At 39.4% G+C, this 13,244-nt stretch overlaps 1 protein-coding gene across 3 annotated transcripts in view; it reads left to right on the forward strand.

The window, feature by feature from the left end:
• The window catches only part of CDK5RAP1 (CDK5 regulatory subunit associated protein 1), a 240,039-nt gene that overhangs the window by 52,175 nt on the left and 174,620 nt on the right, over positions 1-13,244 (forward strand). For all 3 annotated transcript variants that reach the window (XM_053719195.1, XM_053719152.1, XM_053719167.1), the window contains one exon: positions 8,372-8,472. In XM_053719195.1, the coding sequence (XP_053575170.1) occupies positions 8,372-8,472 (101 nt within the window). The remainder of the gene's footprint in view (positions 1-8,371; positions 8,473-13,244) is intronic.

The following is a 13,244-nucleotide window of genomic DNA, read 5'->3' on the forward strand; positions in this document are numbered from 1 at the left end:
AGGGATAAAATGAACAGAAGTGGTGAGAGGGGGCATCCCTGTCTGGAGCCATTCCGAATTTCAAACGGTTCAGAAAGGGTTCCATTAATCTTAATCTGAGCCGTGGGATTTGAGTATAGAGCAAGAATTTTTTGGATAAAAGAGTCTGGGATGTGGAAGTGTTGTAGGGTCGAAAGTAGGTATGTCCAGTCCAGTCGGTCAAAAGCTTTTTCAGCGTTGGTGGATACGAAAACAGTTGGGGTCTTGTTTTGTGTAACATGTTCTAGCAAATTGAGTACTTTGACCGTGTTATCTTTTGCTTCTCTATGTGGGACAAAGCCCACTTGATCTTGGTGAACTATGGATGGGAGAATTTGGTTGAGGCGGGAAGCTAGTATTTTTGCGTATAGTTTAAGATCAATATTTAATAAAGAGATGGGCCTAAAGTTAGCTGGAATGTTTGGGGGCTTGCCAGGTTTAGCTAAAACTGAGATATTCGCTTGCATCATAGTATCCGGGAAAGGTAATTTTTCTGGTATGGAGTTAAATAGTGATGTTAAGTGAGGTATTAGAACAGAAGCAAATGTCTTATAGTATAGTCCTGTAAAGCCATCAGGGCCTGGAGCTTTGTTTTGTTTTAATTGTTTTATTGCCTCTAGTACTTCAGATGATTGAATGGAGCGATCTAGGAGCTGGCATTGGTCTGCATTAAGCTTGGGGATAGGCAAGCTGTCTAGGTATCGATTACAGAGGAGTGTATGGTTTTGCGTATTTCTAAGTGGGAAAAGATTATAAAGTCTATGGTAGAATTCCTTGAATTCCCTGGCTATGGACTTGGTGTCTTCTAATTGTTTACCATGTGATGTTTTGATGGAATGAATGTAGGTTTTTTGCTGTTGTTTCTTTAATGCCCTGGCCAAAAGCTTCCCTGATTTGTTTCCCTCCCTGTAGAAGGTTTGGTGTAAATGCAGAAGTTTCCTTTGTGTTTGGATATGCAGTATAGAGTTCATATTTTCTCTTTTAAGCTTGAGTTGATCTAGGATAGAAGTGTCAGAGGGGTTTAATTTATGTTTGAAATCTAAGTCCGCGATTTCTGTAGCTAGTATATTTATCTCCTCTCGACTTTTCTTTTTAATTTGGGCGGCAGTCTTGATAAACTCACCTCTTATAGTGCTCCTGTGGGCCTCCCAAAGGGTGGTCACATTAATGTCTGGTGATGCATTTATGGAGAAGTAAGAGGTTATATGTTCTAGAAAGAGTTCTTTTTGTGTTGGGTCTAGTAATATTGAATCTTCTAATTTCCATTGGAAAGGTCTGATGGGAGCTGTTGGCCATTTTATGGTACATGTCACTAGTGAATGGTCTGACCATGTTGTATGCTGAATACCTGAGTGCATGGTGTGGGATAAAATTAGGTGATCTACTAAAATATAGTCCAGCCTAGAATAGGTCCTATTAGGGTGTGAAAAGAAGGTGAAGTCTAGTTTTTGGGGGTTGTAATATCTCCAGGTGTCGTGCAGGCCGAGAAGTTTAAATTTTTGCCATATGGTATGAAGATGTGGGATTCTAGTTCTGGTGAGGGGGTTTGAGCAATCAACTGTGGGGTCTAAAGGGAGATTCAAATCTCCTGCTATGATCAATGATCCCTTTGCCTCTGTAAGAATTAGGTCCACTACTGAGGTTATAAATTTATCCTGATGTGAATTTGGGGTGTAAACATTCACTAAAGTTACAGGTTTACCATAAAGAAGGCCTTTCAAGCATAGATATCTGCCCTCCTTGTCACATATAATATGTGTCTTAGTAAAAGGGACCGATTTGTGGATTAGGATGCTCACTCCATTAATTTTTTTGTGTGGGTTGGAACTATGGAAGTGTAGGGGGTAATGTGTAGAAAAATATTTAGTGATATTTTTGCCTTTAAAATGGGTTTCTTGGAGCATTAGGATATGTCCTCCTTTTTTTTGGAGATCCAGAATAGCCATTCTTCTTTTATTGGGGCAGTTGAGGCCTTTGGTGTTTTGTGTATAGATGTTGAGGTTTTGTGTTGTATGATTAACCATCATGTATAATCAGCAAAAATGAGGGTGATTGACAATAACACATTTTGCATTCTGGCATGTGAGTATTTAGCAATACAGACTTAAAAAGGATAGAGAAGAGAGGATAGAAAAGGAAAGGTGAACAGGAAAGACAGTGAAGAAACACAATAAGACATAACAATCTTAGCAACATATTTCTATCTTAAAGGAGATAAACTCCCGACTAAATGAGAACAAGAAATAAACGTCAACATCAGTTAACAGTTAACATTTTACCCTTTAAAACTCCACATCAACATTTCTCAGGGTTTTCAGGCCCAATATAATAAGGTTTGCTGGAGATACTTGCAGTTGGTAACCCCTCCAGGAGTAGACTCAAAATGGTAAGTATAGAATCTTTGGAGGTGGCGATTAGTCATTATCCCCTTTCATCCAATGTTGGAGATGTTGGCTGTGCAGGTTTGCGCATCTTTCTTTGAGAGGCTTGTCTCCATTCGTTCCTTTGTGGCAGGGGAGAGGGCTTATCCGGGCTTGAGTGTTTCTCTTGGGAAGTGGTATTTTCCTCCATTGGAGGAGGTGGAATGTCCAGTTCTTTACATATACCTGGTATATCTTTGGTGGATGAACACGTGATGCGTCTCCCCCTCCAGAGGATCAAGAGATGGAAAGGAAACCCCCATCTATACGGGATATTTAGCTTCCTTAGCAACATTGTGAGTGGTTTGAGTTCTTTTCTTTTTGTAAGAGTTCTCTGTGATAGATCAGCAAACATCTGTATCTCTGCGTTTTCATATTTGATGGGCTGCTGTTCTCTAGCTAGTCTCATTAGCTCTTCTTTTTCTTGGAAGTTAGTGACACGAACTATAACATCCCTTGGTGGTTGTCCCGCTAGCGGTTTGGGGCGCAAGGCCCTGTGGGCTCTGTCTAAACTTATTTTGGATGGTGTTTCTTCTTTTTTCAGTGTGTTAAACAGATCCTGAAGGTATTGTTCAATATCTGATGGTGGAATGGATTCAGGAATTCCCCTCAATCTGATGTTCTGACGTCTGCTGCGATTTTCAACATCGTCTATCTTAGCCTCTAATTCGGTGATGGTTGTATCTTGCTTATGAATAGTGTCATGCAGGTCAGAGATAGCTTCTGCGTGTAAATCTTGGCTGTTTTCCAGTGCTTCAACTCTATGACCGATTTCTGTGATATCTTTTTTGAGGTCTGAAATTTCATCTTTGATGCATTGCTTGACCTGAGAGAGGAGGGAGGAAAAATCTTTCTTTGATGGTAGTGTTTTGAAAAGGGCTGTAGGGATTGTAATATTTTCTGGTGTATGATCACTTTCAGAGTCTGATGAACTTTGGTTGGACCCTTGATCTGGTAACACTTCTTCCATGGGAGCTGGTGTCTTAGCTTCTAATGTCTTGAAAAAGCTGTTTACTGAGTGAGTGGATGTTTTTAGAAGTTTAGTGTTTTTACTTGGTTTAGTAACCCTTTTTGGAGACATAGCTGTATGTGTCTAAAGAGGTCTAGCCTCCTTGCTTTTGTTGTCACTTTAAGAGAGAAGCAGAGAAACTAATTAATGCTCTGTGTGCAGTTCATTAAGTCTTTGCTAGTGTTGCAGGTACTTGACAAGAATAAAAACTGCAATTTTGTTTGCTTTGAGCAGTATTTGAGAACTTATAGTGGAGAGGGTGTAATTACAGCATTTCAATTGTGAGAACGTTAAAGGTGTTTACATGAGGGGTTACATCCCAGTTTGAGCTGTTGGAGGAGTGTTGTTTGCGGTTTATGTCGAGCAGAGCAGGTCCCTCAGATCATGGGCTGGAGTGAATTAGCTTACATGTCAGTCAATTTGGCGCTTCAAAGTGCAGGGTGGCTAATGCCATTTACGTTCACACTTTGATAGGGCACAGGAGCTCAGTCAGATAGCAGCCATCTCCTAGGCTGGCTAGCTCCGCCCCCGGAACATCATTTCTATTGTACATTTTTGTTTTATCTGCAAAGAGACATATTTACCCCTGTAGCCCTTTGCTGATATTGCAGATAAATATGTTCAACATAACTGTCCCCTCTGCTGGATGCACTCCATTTATTAACACACTCTTGGCTAGATTATAAGTGGCAAGCTAACTATTGCAATTTATTGTGGCTCTTTGTGCATGTCAGAAGTAGCACGCGTATTACAAGTTGAAAGTAAATGTGTTCCCTTGAGCACAATTGAATTTAATGTGCATATGATAAAGCGACTTCAGAGCTCTGATTAACTGTTACGTGAGTCAAATAAGTTGTGCAAAACATATGAAAAATACACTTAAAAGTATAGTTACACTCATAATAACTGTCTAATAAAAATATTAAAAAACATTCATAAAAGAGTTATAAGGGCTCAAAGATATGAGCTGTTAGGAAAAAAGGCATTCAAGAGGCTTTAACCAAGAGATACATACATATGTACTGTATACAGTATACAGTACTGTGCAAAAGTCTTAGGCCACCATTAGATTTGTTGTTTTAGAAAAGTTTTAAAATACAGGAATCATACACAAAATATAATATAACACAAATTTCAGAACAAAATGGCTTCTTCAGGCAAAAATCAGTATTTAGTGTGACCTCCCTTGGCACTAAGCACATCTTGAACTCTTTTGGGGAGGCTGTCCTGCAGTTTTCTGAAGTAATCTTCTGGCATATTATACCAGGCTTCTTTCAGCACATCCTGGAGTTTTTCTTTTAGATTTAGGTTGTCTTTTATTTCTTTCTCTGTCCAGGTGATCCCATACTGCCTCTATAATATTCAGGGCTGGACTCTGCGGAGGCTAGTCACTGACTCTCAGTTTTTTATCAGCTGTTTCTCTATCCAAATATGATTTCACTGCATTAGCAGTGTGCTGGGATCGTTATCATGCTGAAAAAATAAAACCATTCCCAATCAGGAGCTTTCCATATTTCACTGAAGGCCACAAGCACTCATTTTTCCATCTCTCTCCAACTCTTCTTCTCACATATTGTCAACAATTGGACACAAACATTTCAAATTTGATTCATCACTCCATAATACTCTTTCCCACTGATCTTCATTCCATTCTTTGTGAGCTTTAGCATATTTTAGCCTTTTTTTCACCCTGTTCCCCTTCCGAGAAAGGGGTTTCTTGGCTTCTACCCTTCCACAACGACTGATCAATACTGCATACAAATATCCTGTATTTTCTGGTTGTATTTTAATAAATAGACTGAGAAATAATTATAAATGGTCATAATACCATTGCTAAAACAACAAATCTAATGGGGGGCCTATGCCTTTTGCACAGTACCGTGTGTGTATACTGTGTATTTATATATATATATATATGTGCATTGGAGCCCTTTGCATTTAAGTAGCTGTAATAAATTACAGGCATACCTCACTTTACAGAGCTTCACTTTACAGTGCTTCACTAATACAGCGCTTCGTGGAGCTGAAGTTCAACCTCCAAGGATTTTGAAACAGTGCTGTAATCATTGTGAGATTTGCGAGAAGACTGCCGCCATTTTGTTATGCTTACTTCACTCTGTTTACATCATTACAGTGCAATCTGTGTCTCAGTGTTATAGTCTGGCAAATTTTACTACAGTAATTGTCACTATTTTACAGGTACAGTATTTATTAAGTACTTATTGAATACTGTGCTGTGTTAATGTTAAACTAAACGTAGCACTATTGCACCCCTAATATAGGTTAGTTCAAACATGTTTTCAAGCTTTCAAACACACTAGTAAGTGAAAAGAAAGCTGAAACTGCCTTATTTCACTTTAAGGTGGTTTTCACTTTACAGCGGGGCTCCGGTCCCTAACCCGCTGTATGAGTGGGGCATTCCTGTATGCAATATTCATATTTAATAAAGTATGTATTTTCTATAAAGATTTCACATTTCAATGTTCTTTACATAGGGAAATATGTTCTTAGTATTTTTAAATTGATATTCCTATTTATTATCTGTATATATCTATAACTATATATGATTTATACATGTATGATCTCCTCAACCAGTCTTAACACAAGTTAAGCCTTTTTTTATATACAGGGAGTGCAGAATTATTAGGCAAGTTGTATTTTTGAGGATTAATTTTATTATTGAACAACAACCATGTTCTCAATGAACCCAAAAAACTCATTAATATCAAAGCTGAATAGTTTTGGAAGTAGTTTTTAGTTTGTTTTTAGTTATAGCTATTTTAGGGGGATATCTGTGTGTGCAGGTGACTATTACTGTGCATAATTATTAGGCAACTTAACAAAAAACAAATATATACCCATTTCAATTATTTATTTTTACCAGTGAAACCAATATAACATCTCAACATTCACAAATATACATTTCTGACATTCAAAAACAAAACAAAAACAAATCAGTGACCAATATAGCCACCTTTTTTTGCAAGGATACTCAAAAGCCTGCCATCCATGGATTCTGTCAGTGTTTTGATCTCTTCACCATCAACATTGCGTGCAGCAGCAACCACAGCCTCCCAGACACTGTTCAGAGAGGTGTACTGTTTTCCCTCCTTGTAAATCTCACATTTGATGATGGACCACAGGTTCTCAATGGGGTTCAGATCAGGTGAACAAGGAGGCCATGTCATTAGATTTTCTTCTTTTATACCCTTTCTGGCCAGCCACGCTGTGGAGTACTTGGACGCGTGTGATGGAGCATTGTCCTGCATGAAAATCATGTTTTTCTTGAAGGATGCAGACTTCTTCCTGTACCACTGCTTGAAGAAGGTGTCTTCCAGAAACTGGCAGTAGGACTGGGAGTTGAGCTTGACTCCATCCTCAACCCGAAAAGGCCCCACAAGCTCATCTTTGATGATACCAGCCCAAACCAGTACTCCACCTCCACCTTGCTGGCGTCTGAGTCGGACTGGAGCTCTCTGCCCTTTACCAATCCAGCCACGGGCCCATCCATCTGGCCCATCAAGACTCACTCTCATTTCATCAGTCCATAAAACCTTAGAAAAATCAGTCTTGAGATATTTCTTGTCCCAGTCTTGACGTTTCAGCTTGTGTGTCTTGCTCAGTGGTGGTCGTCTTTCAGCCTTTCTTACCTTGGCCATGTCTCTGAGTATTGCACACCTTGTGCTTTTGGGCACTCCAGGGTTGTTGAAGCTCTGAAATATGGCCAAACTGGTGGCAAGTGGCATCTTGGCAGCTGCACGCTTGACTTTTCTCAGTTCATGGGCAGTTATTTTGCGCCTTGGTTTTTCCACACGCTTCTTGCGACCCTGTTGACTATTTTGAATGAAACGCTTGATTGTTCGATGATCACGCTTCAGAAGCTTTGCAATTTTAAGAGTGCTGCATCCCTCTGCAAGATATCTCACTATTTTTGACTTTTCTGAGCCTGTCAAGTCCTTCTTTTGACCCATTTTGCCAAAGGAAAGGAAGTTGCCTTATAATTATGCACACCTGATATAGGGTGTTGATGTCATTAGACCACACCCCTTCTCATTACAGAGATGCACATCACCTAATATGCTTAATTGGTAGTAGGCTTTCGAGCCTATACAGCTTGGAGTAAGACAACATGCATAAAGAGGATGATGTGGTCAAAATACTCATTTGCCTAATAATTCTGCACTCCCTGTATATATATATATATATATATATATATATATATATATATATATATATATATATATATATACACACATATACATATTTAGTCTTGTATGTATGTATCTCTATGTTAAAGCCCTTTGCCTGCCTTGTTTTTCCTCTAACACCTGAGACCTCATATCTTTGAGCATTTATAACTTTTTAATGCAATTTTTTTATCATTTTATCAATGTTATTAGGAGTGTAACTGTACTTTTTAAATGTATTTTTATGTGTTTTTGTACACATTTTTTGTCTCTCGTTCTAATGTTGCTCGTTAAATTTGATTTACTTTCAACTCATAATATGCTTGCTATTTCCACGGTGCACATAGAGCCATGAAATAACCCTTCGCTTGCACACAACAGTTACAGACATTGAAGGTTCTTCTCAATTTAAGTAGTGTTTCAAAACCAAAATAAAAATGTATCAAGGATGCCTTCTCAAAGTAATTCCCAACTTAACACACAGATTAAAGATATTATTCCACATGTCCTGTAGTCCCTTAAATTACATTTTTTTATTTTCTTAAATTAAATGTTGCATTCAAGAAAGTGAAATAAAACGTTAAATAGTAGAAAATAATGTCACAGAAAGTCAAAAATGTTTTATGTGTATCTAGCTTCTAAAGAGTTGCTGGGGACATTTATCAGATCAGAGGTCACATTTGATTAAGCATAAGAAAAGTAAATGAATATAGTATGTAATTACTATTTATTGATAGAGAAAAAGCTGAACAGACTATCTGGAACCGACTTCAACAGCTGACTGCACTGAAGAGAAAACGCAGGGGATCCAAAGGCCCTTTGAGGATAGGAATATTAGGTAACAAATCGGATATAAAAAGTAAAGTATTTTATTACAATTGCACTGTGCTCACACATGTAATAAAGATCTGTCACATTTAAAATGTTTTCAGATGTTTACCTTTTGTTTCCCTGTAATCTGGTATTTTTTCTTTCCATCTTAATATGAGGAGAGTCCACGGCTTCAGATGAAACACTTCAAACATATTTGTTTTTTGCTTCCAAAAAGGGTTAGCAGAATAGGACCCCAGATAATTATTCCATATTCTATAAAGACTACAGGAATAAACCTAGGGGACTCTGTGGGTTAGTGCAAAAACTGGCCCCAGGCAGCCTGACAAGGGTCTGTGAATGGACTAACTCCAATTCATACTGAAATATGTCTCAGTCTTTGTCATAAAACAAAAAGAATCTACAGGCTGGAGAAGAACTACCACACACACACAACCTTACTACAACCAGACAGAGGCAGATAAAAGGCCAGAAGGGTGAGTAGAGGTACATTTAAGGCTAGGGGAGGCTCCCAAAGACCTAGTCTCATAAAACACAAGTCTATAAACTTCAAATTCAGAATATGACAAAAGTGAAAATACACAAATTATGCTTACCAGATAATTTCCTTTCCATCTGTATGAGGAGAATCCACGGCTTCATTCCTTGTGGGAATACAGAACCTGGCCACCAGGAGGAGGCAAAGACACCCCAGCCAAACGCTTAAATACCTCCCCCACTCCCCTCATCCCCCAGTCATTCTTTGCATTTCGTCACAGGAGAATGGCAGAGAAGTGCCGGAAGATTCTGAGTAGTCTCTTATGGAGGGTAGTACTCTTCGCTATGGGACTGGAGTTTTAAGTAGTCTTGTCAGCTTCTCAGTGAGAGCATTGACAAATGTTAGGGTCTGGCGATGTGAGGAGAGTCTTTCTGCGAAACCATCAAGACTCGTATTAACAACTCCTAAAGCAATCAGTGTTGACGAGTTTCACTGCCTGCTTTTTTCACTCAAGTCCATGTCAGGTGCTATGCTACAAGACTGTCAAACTTGAGAGACTGTGTGTCTGTTCCACGGTGATGATTCTGGAAAGATTGTTTCATTTTACCTCATATGATAATATAAAGAAGACAGGGTCACAGTGTACCTCCTTTATCTGTATGGAATCAAGGATTAATTTACCCGGAAGGGGATTATTGAACAGGGGGGATTTATACATGATTTATTATGTTTTACGCTGCAACATGCGTAAACATTCAGGTTTTACTTTCGTTTTGGATAACTGCGCAGCTTGTCAGTTTGGCGCGCTTTCTTCCTGAAGCAGGGGCGGTCCTGCATGGCACTCCATGTGACTGGGTGCGGCCTCATTGACTTCCTTTTTCCTGACTGTGAGGTTTACAGGAGACAAATCGGTTTCTCTGTGGGACCTGGTTCATAGGAGGTGGTGAGTGCCCCGGCCATTGGGGGTATAAAGGTGCCATTTATTTTTTCTGTAGTCCATCGTACAAGCACAAGCTATGGAGGACTCCGATGCATTAGAGGGTACTCCCTCTTTAACTAAATCTAATACCTGTTTTTATTGTGAGGATGCTACGGTATACCCCCCTGCTCAATTATGTTGCACATGCCTTGATAAAGTAGTGCTATCTAAAAAGAACAAGATATTTAGTACCACTGAGCCGTCCACCTCTGAGGGGGTGTCCGTCCTGCGAGGTGCGTTCCCTGCAGTCATCTCCTATTACACATGCAGCTCCCCATTGCACTACTAATCATCCTTCGGGAGGGGCCCTCTTACCCGTAGTGGCGCCATATATACTTATGTGTATTAGAATAACAGTTGACATGCATTATAGCACCACTTCTGCCACCATGAAGAGAAAATGTAAGACAATATATAAGAAATACAGGTGACTGGAACATATATCAATGAAACCTCTATTTTTATATTATATAACTAATGATCCCTACCTCAAGTTGAGAGATACTTTATAAACTATAACTGATAGAAGGTAGGGAATTGGCTTTTGTCCGACCTCTCAGAGGCCTACGTGTATGGGGGGGGGAAGCAGCGGGCAAGAGCCGCTCGAAATGGGGGGAAATGGAGGGCGGAGCCAGCTAGAATACTGGAGAGATAAAGACTACAGGGCCATTAACCTTAATAGTTGAAGGAGCTTTAATTTAATATCAGCAAAATAGTCATACATATAGATTGACCAACATACAATACAATACATCTTAGCTAAATATTATGCTGGGGTTCATGTGAAAACAAAACCTCTTAAGCCGATTCGGGTCACTCTAATCCTCCATTTACACCATGAGTAAATTCAAGCTAGGAGATGTAAAAGTAAGGGTAGTTTCCAAAACAGAATGGGAGCAGGGGAGGATATTTAAATATATATGGAAGATAGAGGACTGCTATATGAACCCCTCTCCTGGGGAGATGCCAACTATAGGCGATGTGGGAAAAAGGAGAAGGGGTATGACCCGCGGGAAAGGGAGGAGAGGAGTCAAATAGAGGTAATGGATGGAAATAACATGACAATTAAGAAATAATATATAGGACGGTGTGGCATGGAGTTATATCTATGAGATGTACCCACACGTCTATATGTTCAGTCTGTAACAAGTTCTGACCAAAATAAGAGGATGTGCCACCGTTAACCAACAAACTACTTACATTATATGAATGTCAGATGTACGGACTCCTTCTCATAGCTTCAGTAGAGAGAGATCTCGACAAAGGACAGATTAGTAAATGTATAGATTCTGAAGAAAAGAATATAAGCCTCTTATGTGAGTTGTAAACATACTCAGTGATAAATATATAGTGGGATATAGGGTTCATGCAATTGAGGATTATAAAAATGCCAATATCATCATTCACCTCAATTTGTTGTTATAAAAATCTAAAAAGGGGTTACTCGAGATTGCTTCCTAACCTCCAAATAATAAGGGATTGCGCACTATATGTTCTCAGAAATGTTAAGCGCACTACTAAGCTTTTGGGCCTGGAGAAGGTTATATACCAAAGAGTAAGTACCAATGAACCCAGTTTCTATTAAGCCCTGTAAGAACTGTAATGGTGTCTCAGCTAGAACTTGGGGGGCTTAGCAAATGACTACACAGTCAAATAGCCCTTTTAATTAGGTGAAATTATATCTGTCAATGTGGTGTGGAGAAAAGGTCTGCATAAAGTGTAGAAATGCAAGTATATGTTATAGTACTTCGGTCAACAGGAATACAGTGGATTTGACGTACTATAACTTATCTGTGTGACATATAATCATACTAAACCCTATTGCCCACTCTGTGTGCCAACTGCAACATCCTCATTTGATGTAGATATAATCTAGATTATTTAGAGCATACTAAGATTACCTATAGAACAAACATATATACATAAAATATGACAAAACTTGTAAGCAACAGGAACTAGATTACCTAGATCAGGCTATGTGAACGACTAGGGATTCACCCCTTAGGTAACAACAATTCTAGGAGATATAATATTTTCTCCCCAGTATCAAAAATTTAAGAGAGGAATAATCACGGTGAGGGGGTTAACATGTGTCACTAAACAACGTTAAAACGAAAGCATGAACAGGAAACTTGTTGTAAAATGAGCACAGTCCCATGTATTTTAGTAATTATGAAAGTCAACCGATACCTCGTTTCTGGAGATATCCCAAGCTAGGTTTAATAGGTAGAAAATAGAGCAGTTTGCAAATGTTCCAAATCGTCTGTGAGCGGTCCACAAGAAGCAGTGATAATTTGCCCCTAGGAACTCCATTATGCCATGTGTTGAGTGCTGTACCGTTACCGGGTGAGAGATACCCATTAAAGTCCCAGTATTTCACTTTAATGTCCCAATAACAATCAAGGGTAGTAAGCAAAACAGATGGGATTATATGTGAGAACAGTAGCTTTAATGGTCCAGAAGGGTATAGGGAGGCCGTGTCTTTCTGTAGCAGCGTGGGCTCATCATGGAGTAGGAAAAGCGTATTGCCCCTTAGAAGCTTATGTCGGGAGTATTGAGTGGCTTATCGCGGGTGAGTGACCCAGACTCTGTTTGATTCCCCATTTCAGGAGACATGCTTACCGGTTTGGTCTTTATAGGTGTCTCTATCAGCGCTATCCGGTGTTTAACTTCCTGCTCCCGGGGGTGAACCGTTTCCCCCAGAACAAAGCCGTTACTACTTAGAGTGGGATCTTCAATGGGACTATTTAATTCCATGTTAAAGCCCCCTGAAGTCGCTATAAGCAGCTCCTCTGATGAGTCGTGACGCTCTATGTAAGTCAGCTGAAGTGTGTTTTCCGTCTTACCCAGCACTGGAATCTCACAATGTGTTATGTCAATCTTTATGGCATCTGAAATACTGGCAAATCCGGCTGACATTCTAGCCTCTAATTCCCTCAGGGCTGCATGTATAGCAAGGTAAGGTTCCTCCTCTCCCGGTACCATATTTGAAGCGTGAGGGTGAGAGATAAGTTAATTTTCTCAAACGTATATACCGCTCACAGTGAGGATTCCTGTCCTTCAGTAGGCTTAAGTTAGTAGGCTTTTTAAATTTGTTTGTTAATATCTGCGTAGTTTAGCATAGGAGTGAGCCGCCATGTTATGTGAATAGGAACACAGCTCTCTAGGAATAAAGTCGCAGTTCTTTGGCATAGAGTCTCTTATCTTGTGGAAATAATGATTCCAGCATGAATTCTCTTACAGTGAGAACTTTTTCTCATGAAATTTGTTGAAAACTGCATCTGTTAAATCTATTTATTGTATATTAGCCGTAGGAGCTCCC

This window comes from Bombina bombina, chromosome 1 (assembly GCF_027579735.1).
Source record: "Bombina bombina isolate aBomBom1 chromosome 1, aBomBom1.pri, whole genome shotgun sequence".
In the NCBI taxonomy this organism is placed as follows: domain Eukaryota; kingdom Metazoa; phylum Chordata; class Amphibia; order Anura; family Bombinatoridae; genus Bombina; species Bombina bombina.